This window comes from Phalaenopsis equestris, unplaced genomic scaffold (genome assembly GCF_001263595.1).
Source record: "Phalaenopsis equestris unplaced genomic scaffold, ASM126359v1 Scaffold000667, whole genome shotgun sequence".
Classification (NCBI taxonomy): Eukaryota; Viridiplantae; Streptophyta; class Magnoliopsida; order Asparagales; family Orchidaceae; genus Phalaenopsis; species Phalaenopsis equestris.
Genome location: NW_018165107.1, coordinates 372,589 through 381,898, shown reverse-complemented (window position 1 = coordinate 381,898; position 9,310 = coordinate 372,589). Strand labels below are relative to the sequence as shown.

General features: G+C 33.2%; 1 protein-coding gene across 2 annotated transcripts in view; it reads right to left on the bottom strand.

Annotated features, from left to right (window-relative positions):
- Positions 1-907: 907 nt before the first annotated feature.
- Positions 908-9,310, bottom strand: part of LOC110030151 (fanconi-associated nuclease 1 homolog) — a 39,939-nt gene continuing 31,536 nt past the window's right edge. Inside the window, exons 5-9 of one of the 2 annotated variants that reach the window (XR_002294631.1) lie at positions 5,950-6,214; positions 5,815-5,877; positions 5,189-5,231; positions 1,100-1,174; positions 942-1,022 (exon numbers count right to left, since the gene is read on the bottom strand). Coding sequence is in view for 1 of the 2 variants with exons in the window: in XM_020732736.1 (XP_020588395.1) it covers positions 967-1,022; positions 1,100-1,174; positions 5,815-5,877; positions 5,950-6,214 (459 nt within the window). In the remaining variant the exon portion in view is untranslated. Of the gene's footprint in view, positions 1,023-1,099; positions 1,175-5,188; positions 5,232-5,814; positions 5,878-5,949; positions 6,215-9,310 lie in introns of both variants that reach the window. The other variant, XM_020732736.1, reaches the window with a different exon arrangement.

Genomic DNA, 9,310 nt, shown 5'->3' with positions numbered 1-9,310 from the left:
CTTTGAGATTCGTGTCGACGGTTTGCTACAATGCCTGCCATCTCTTCGAAGGTTCACTCGGCCAAATCAAACCCTCCAATATTAATTTGCTCTTATAGATCCAAAGGCCTTGCAGATTACAGGAATCCTTCTAGCTATGTAATTTTCCCTAAACGCTATCCATTCATACCTGCATTCAGGCTCCCCACCCAAATCCTCTGGCTTCTATCTACTGGTGCCACCAGATTTTATCTTGATTTTCACAGAAGCAAAGCCGAAATCAATGGTTCTATATGACTTGGGCCATAGTGGGAGTAATAAATCTCCAACTGGGTCCAATTACAAACTGCCCTCTCGCACGAGATCTTCAATCAAACACTATCATTGATTATTTTAGCATCAGTGCTCTTAGGGATATGGGCAGCAACAATTTTAAAATGCATAAACGATGAATTCCACATAAATGTCTATGAAGTTCTGATTGAATGTACAATAAAACAAGACATCCTATAAGAAAACCAGTGTAAGATTCTCTTTCCAACAATCGATTTGTGTTAAAACACAATGAATACAAATACTTCTGCTTTCATGGAAGATCATCCAATTCAAATAATCTAACACTCGCTTGTTCATTTGATCAAAAACACGATATAAAAAATGCTGATCATCCTTTTGCTCATTTTATGTATGAATATAAAATCCTCACTTTAAAAAAATTTAATGTTTTTTTACTCTAAGATTCAAATATATTTCTAAATACAACCAAACAAATGATGGAACTAAATAAACTCGCCATTTTTAATACAGTTTCTTTTTACTTCTAGCAACAAAAAGAGCACTGAAAATCTACAGAAACAACAAAAATTTGCTAAAGGTGTACGTGTTGCAGATTTAAATTCAAGTTAAACAGTCAAGTATAAACCTTAGATAGCCGTTGATTTGAAATTTGTTGCAATTCAGAAACAGTCAACAAATCAAGAGCTTCTTTCATGTTGTACTTAAATGTTTGGGCACTAGAAAAAGTGAACAGAGGTAGCCAGTCACTGTAGACCAAAAAAAGGGCTTGTAGCATAAAATTAATAAGCATCAAATAAAATAAAACAGAAGAATAACGTGTTACCCTGCAATTCATGGATTGCTGCATTTAAATCTGAAATCTCCTTGTAGGAAATATTAGACAACCGAAACAAAGGCCCTGAAGTAGATATAGCATGAAAAAGTTTCAAAGAGTAAAATGCATACAACCTTGTAGAAGTTATTAAATAGCGGAGCAAAGGAAAGCACTAAATAGTTTGAACAAGAAGGCCCAAGCACATTCGAAACAAGAATTGATTAAGAACTTCCAGATGTAATTTGTTGACGTAATGCAACTAATGTTAATTATCTTGGATGTAATGTTTGTGGTTCGATGTTTTCTCTAACAGTTAGATAACATAAATAAAAAGAGTAAATGCCCAAAATAGTTCTCACAACATTAAGAAGTGTTCAGTTTAGTCCCAGAGTTTTAGAATCTCTAATTTAATCCCAGATTATTACAAGTTGCTCCAAATTGGTCCTAAATCATATTTCCAGTTAAATTTAATAGTGGTTTGCATGAATTGAAGGATATCTTCGTCTTTTATGTTGTTATGCAAAATTTATGTGGTATGTATATAAATCTCTTTATTAGTTGTTAAAAAATTATAATTTTTAATTTCCCGAACATATTATTGAAATTTATAAGTTTAAATTCAAACTAATTCCCACGTTCCATCTTAAGTTAAGGCGTCCATTTCATTAAAAATCGTTGCCCGCCACCCAAAATGCTATAGGGCTTGTAGAACATATCTCTGGTCCTCAACAAATTCAAGGGAAGCAATAAAATATAACTGGTCATAGTTAACACAAGAAAAAATGGGCAGGCGCATTGATATTTAACTTTTTCAAGAGAAATAAGGTAATCAGGGTCATTAGGAGAAGGATCCACTGAAAAAGAAGATATTGATGTCAAACTAGGATTAGGGGGGCAAGGTCTTCTCGATAAAAACTGGTGATGGGTGGTCTAGGCAGAGGCACTAGTGCAACAAATAAAGTTGAATTAGGCAGCGATGGTCACAAAAGAATATGGTATGTTCATGAAAGGTGACATCAACAAAAACCACGAAAACAGAGGGAAAAATGTTTTGAAACCCTTTTTTGCAAACGAGAGATCCAAGAAAGAAACATTCATGACTTAAGATTCAATTTAGAAACCTATGGACAAATGTAAAAAATATACATGATTCAATGGGAAAAAAGTATTTGGAAATAGAACTTGGTAGGGTATTTAGTTCTATAAAACAGTACAAGGTATCTGATTGATCAAAAACCATGCAATAGAAACTGAATCAACCAAGAACTACTTGGGTCGTTAGTTTCAAACAAAAGATCAAGAAGATGTATATTGTTCATTTCAATTACTACATTTTAGGATGGAGTATCGACACATGATGACCGGTGAAGCCACTTGTTTTGTCATGTATGTCTGAAAAGACGCAGAAAAATTTTCTTTGGCATTTTGCCATAACAGAATCTTAACAAAACATTGAATTGAGTTTCATATAAAAGGATTGAAAATGTGATAGTAACTCAAAACGAGATTTAATAAGGTAAATCCAAGTCATGCAAGAAAAAATCATCCATAAAAATGATAATATATTGTAATCCAATGGATAAAACAGGACAATGTCCCCATACAGCAAAATGAACCAACTCAAAATTATGAACAACTCTTATATTAATCTAGGAGCAGAAAACAAACGATGTTGTTTAGCAAATTGACACAACTCACAATTTATAGAAGGAAATTGCTGAAACTGAAAATATAACTTTGTTAGCTTTAGTGGTGATGGATACTCTAATCAAAAATAGATCCAAAACAGAGATAAGGTGCTCGAATAGGCTATGGGTCGAGGTAATTTGTGATCCAAAATGCATAGCCCTCTCAACACACACATTCTAATTATTTATCAATAATCTTCTAAATCATAAGATCCTGAAAAAGGCAATAGTCAAGTTATAATAAGATACAACAATTAAAAGCATGTGTATCTTGTTAACAACATGATAAAGGTAATATACCTGTAACACTAATGGTGTCGGAACCAAGAATATTAGAGATAAATCCATCTACTAAGGTAACAGAAGAAAGATGTTATGAAACGTGAGGGAGTTGGATTATCTGTCATGTGGCACCAGAATCATGACCCGTCGTGTGGAAGAGCAAAGAATCATTGCAACCTAACTCAGCAAAGGCAGTGACAGAGGGCGTTTGCTTGGATGCTTCCTGAAATTGGATAAATTTAGCATATTCATCGGCAGAAATCAAGAGAGTGACTTTGAGAAGCCTCATTAATAGTGACCATGTGAGCTGGCTATGATTAAGAACCATTCTGATTCTTTTTAAGTAACTTCTTATACGTTTTGTTAGTATGACCAGGTTCAACATAGTAATAGCAAAATAACCTCAAGCCTTGATTTCCAAAATACGGAATTTCACTTTCATAATTGCCTTGAGACTGATATTTACTGATGTCAATATTTTTCTAACTAGCAAGAGCACTATTGTACGAACTCGAAATATTCTGCAACACTCTAATATATGCTTCCATTAGAGTAGAACTCTTTGATTAAATAGGATCTGTGATTTCACATCTTTATACTGCGAGCTGAGGCCAACGAGAAAACTCATAATAGTCATTTATTCTCTTTAAGCCTGCTAAGTCCATACATCAATACTAAAGGGCAATAGTACATTTAATTCTTCATAAAAACATTTAAAGTGCATGTGATATGTGTAAAGTGATTGATCATTTTGTTCAACTTGATAGAACTCCTTGCATACATCAAAGATTCAGGAAATATTTTTTTCCCAGAAAACACAAATGATAATTCCTCCAACACATCTTTAACACAGTCGCAATGACTAATATGACCAGATTGATCAGGTTCAATAGAGTCTTCATATTTGTATCAAAAGTTGAGCAAATTAATCTCAATTGGGAGATTTTCAATAAGGTGACTCTCCTAAGAAATACTCTCAAGTAAAATCTCATGGTTTCATACTGATAATAATAATTGTAGTCATTGATGAAACCAATCTTATTACACTATATATTTGTTGTACAACCATAATTATCACCAAATATGAGATTAAGTACAGGCAAGTCGAAGGCTGAAACGAAATCCAAATGAATCGGACAAAGATGAGCACGCAGCGAAGCTAAAGGAAGCATTCGACGAAGTCGAAAAGGATGAAAGCGAAGCAGCTGAACGAAACTTTTAACACAGTCTACTTAGGCAGACGAATAAGACAAGCGATGATGCAATCTAAGAAGAAGATGATGTAGTCAAATAGGAAGAAGACAAAGCAGACAAATTGCTTCTGAAGGAAGCCGACGTCGAAGGAAGATAAAGTCGAAGGCGAGGTTGATATAGATGAAGTAGAACTAGACAAACTAAGACATCATAGGATAATAACCACAATGCAGATGATGTCACCATGGGATGATGCCCTTGGGACGCAAACAAACTCGTTTAAGGCCTTGGAGATGATGTAGTTCAAAGCATACGACACATTAGGGAACAAGCCCGAGCCGAAGATGATGGATTCCCAGAGCCCAATGTCGAAATCAAGCCGAAGAGGAATGATTCCTCGATAAGATACAAACGAGAATAATTCAACAAGGCTCTAATATCATGAGTCAGGAAATCCTCCTTTCTTCTTATTCCTCAATTGAAAGCATATATTACATTTTTACATACACTCCTATCTATATACATTAAGAATTTTTCTAATATAGAAAAAATCACATAATTAAACATTTTATAATTAAGTTACCTAAAATAAAGCTTCCCAATATACAAGTTTTAGATTTAATACTCTCCATAACAAAACCATCCCCTTTAGAAGCAAGCTTTTTTGTTTCTGACCGATCAATCTATTCTTAATTTATTTTAATCAGGCAAGGCCAATAATTTTTCCGAGACAAGCAAGACTTTATTTTGATAACTTGGGCATCTAAATTTGTTTGCTTGTGATCCTTGAATATCTTGATGGCACACAACGAATGACATTCACACCAATGTAAAGCCTGAGAAGAACTGATTATGCAGGATTATCGTAAAATTGCAAAGTCATTAATTTGATGATTAATGCATATAATTCAGATAAAAATTGAGGCAATCTGACCATTTCTCCAAGGCCTGCCCTTTCTCATTAATATATTGGCATGCTGCAAATAAGAGAGTAGTAGTATATTAGCCTAAATCTTGTCTATGGAATATAGCATTCTATGTTGATTGTTTGGCTGAAACAGAACATGTGAACCAAATATAGACATTTTAAAATACTAACTGGTCAATCAACAAACTCAGTTGTAATTAATGATCTTAGCATTTAACACATTCACAAGAACTTTATTACGTGAAATCAATCAAGCTCTGATAAAAGCACAAATGGACATTATAATGTAATGGTGTACAATCATAATATGCCATACATTGAATCATCAGTCAAAAAAAATCTGTTCTCATGGAAATATTATCTTTTGGATAACAAATACGTGAAAGCATTCACTAGCATTACTGTTTTTATTGAGAAATGATATAAATTGATAACCTCTACAAGAAATATACAAGAACAATCTGCAATCATATATCAATTTAGCTTAGGGCTAAAAAGTCCATATGCTTTCAAATATTTCCCAAACTTTAATAAAACTAATCCAAACTTCATCTTCTTATATTTGACCCCAGCAAATATAATTTTGTTCTATGTTCATGATCTATTAAAACTAATGTTTTTGGATACAAGACCTTTTCGAGTATATAATCGAACAAAAAGCCTCTGTGCATCATCCGACAATGAAGAAAAATATCCTGACAAAAAAAAAATTATATGAGATCATTGCTGAATCCCAACAACATGCATTACTAACAGCATCATTCTACCTATTAAACATTTTTCTGCACTTGTGAAAAGGTGGGAATGGTTATCCAACACATCTTTCAGCATTAGATAAAAATTTTTCTGGTATCTGGTCACGCTGACGGGTTGTGGTTTAGCACATTCATTTGCATGGAGAACATTTTCCCATAGTGACTCAAAATCTTGTTGACAGCCAGAAATGATGTCACCATCTTGTACCCTTTTCTGGAAATATAATGTAATAGGAACAGCATCCAAGGGATGCTCGGGAAAAGACAATATTGATCCCTGCAAGCCATTATAGAATGACTTTAGCACATATGTAAGCAATAAATAAACAAGTGATAAAAGCTTTATACTTCGCAGAATAAATAACAAGGAAACAACAGCATTATTATTGATAAACGTTTACCTTCATTTTTATGTAGATAACAAGATGTATATCAGTTTCATTATCATTTAATTCAAGCAATTATAAATTAAAAAAAAAATCAGCTATTTCAAGTCAACACAGCCATCATAAAGTAAACCATACAGAAAGCTCAATTTCACAATTGAAGGAAAGCAACACAACTTTAATGTGCAAGAATGACAACTGCCAAGTTTAATTACAGAATGGATAGTCGGCCACAAGAGATCATATCAGATTCAATATAAAAAAATAAAAAATAAATCCAAAATGAAAAAAAATAAATGCAAGTATTTCAACAAATGAATGGTAATTACTATTGTTGCAAGTTCATTAAAAGATCAAATACACAAGGGTCCATACGAAAATAATCAAAGTAAACAAACTATAAATACACAAGGGTCCATACGAAAATAATCAAAGTATTTCAACAAGCTTAGTGCACCTTTTGCTACTGTTAGAGCAAGAATTAGATGTGGTAAATTGGTTGATTATTTAACTGAATTAGCACGCAAAATTTAATAAAAAAGGAGTAAGAACAAGCTAAAACAGAGTTGAACTAGCCATTTTTTTTGTTTCTAGCGTGATTCTACTTTTGGCAAATTTTCTCATATTTATATTTGTTTAATTTTATTGGTTTAGTCATTCTCTTAGATAATCATGTTTTAAATTGAATAATTTTTAAATAATAAATTTAATATCAAACAAGATTAGATTTGACACTAAATTATAATGAATTATCCCTATAAAACTATTTTTGTGAATAGGGATTGGTGTCTTCAATTCATGACTGAACATTAATAAATAAATGTAATTGAGTGGAACCACAGGAGTGCTCTTTTCAGATCGAAATTGTGTATGTGGATCGCTCTAAGTCTTGTAAGTTCACCTTGCATCAATTTTGGTATTTACACCAAAATCCTGTTATTCTGCTCTCAAATAAATTGCCACAACTCTTTTCTTCTACAACCCAACAACATAAGTTTCCATCCTGTCACAATTCATGCCTCCCACTTACTCCGGCACCCTTGCTCTTGTGACTAAGGCCTCGTGAAACCACCCATATATTGAGAATCAACCTTAGTGCATCAAATACATACAATCAAAAGCCATCTCAACACATCCACTCCACACAAAACACAAGATTCACACAGCCATTTTCATCACGCTCATTACAATGTGCATCCAAACCATAGATCCATGTGCTCAATTTGTTGCATTTTTCACCTTCCCTGGGCATCTTCTACAATAGTTAATGCTTCTCATGAAAGCATCGAGCATTAAGCATCAACCAGCAATATGCATGCATCTTACCCACCGTAAGCAATTCATTTCTCATGTTACTCTAAGGATGTCAATTTTGAACCCAACATGAAAACATAATCCAAAAAGATATGAAAATCCTGTGCCTGGTCAAACCGTATGGATTAAAACATTATAGTTTAGTTTAAACCAACTATAAGTCACTAGGAAAAAATTTGGTTCATTTTCAAACATAGATCAGCTTGAAAAACGTGAACTGACCACACTTGATAACTTGTGCTCTTACATTTTAATTTTTTCATTTAAAATACCAATAACTACTAGATTTTTTTTTTTCATGTCCAATTCCACATAAGGTTGGAACTAACTCAATGCCAACTCAAGTGATCACATGTCGGATCAAGTTCACATTTACCATATTCAGGTTGACTAATTTTTGCCTCAAACCAACCTGATCAAACAAGCCAGTTGACTGCACCACTCTCACAAGGTATTCCCTCACTACCATTTATCTATTATGTCACATATGTTGTAGACAAAACAATTACATTAAACACAATGCCAAATACAACTGGCCTTCGTACTGTTTTCTATCCTTAATCTTAAAAGAACTACTTTACTCATCGGCCAAACTAATTTCGTTAAAAGCACTCAGCCTCTAATGCCAGACAAAATTATTGCAATCAAGTTGTTGTTACCTTCCCTCAATCACTCCTTTTTTATTTCTTTACCAAAAGCAATGATAGCCACCGATGGAAACTTTAATTAGTCGTCCTCTTAAGCTATAATAGCAACATATTATCATAAAAAAAAGCATCAACATGAAGTTTTTTGCATGTTTTTGTGGATGTCAATGTATTCTTATAAGCATTGTATGAGGCTAGCAAAAAATTTATATATCCTCACAACAACAAGCTATTATCCCACTAAGTGGGGTGGGCTAACATGAATCCTTTTTCTCCATTGTATCCTATTGAGAGTCATATTTTCATTTAATTCTAATAAATTACAATCTTTTTTTATAGAATATGCCCAAGTCTTTTTAGGTTTACCTCTACCTTTCTTAATATAAGTCAAATCTAAAGCATCCACTCTCCTAACCGGCTCATCAGATGGTTGAAGTTTATAGTGGCCAAACAATCTAAGACAACTCTCTCCAATCTTGTTTGTCACAGAAGCTACACCAACCCTTGCACGGATACATTCATTTCACATTTTGCCTCTAAATGTCATGCCACTCATCCACCTAAGCATTCTCATCTAAGTAACACTTAGATAAAAATCTATAAATCTTTCAAATAAGCATATTATGTGGGAAATCAAAGAAATAATTTGTATTTCTCCTTATTCTTTGAATTGATCATACAAGGTATTATATAGGAGATTAAAAAAGAGAAAAACTAGGAAACTATTTAACTAATTCCCTTAATTTAAGGGATTACAAATTTATTCTAATTTCCTTAATTTAAGAGATTTACCAATTAATTCTAATTTCCTTAAATTCTAATTTCTTTAATTAAGGAAATTAGAATTAATTCTCACAACTTTATTTCCATCTCAGTCACATCTCGACACTCCCCCTCAAGCTAGGAATGGAAGCTGAGGAATAGATGTCTTCCATTCCCAGCTTGGATACAAGATCATGGAAACTTGAACTGTTCAGCCCCTTTGTTAGAACATTGGCTAATTGTCTTTCTGATGGAACATAGGAC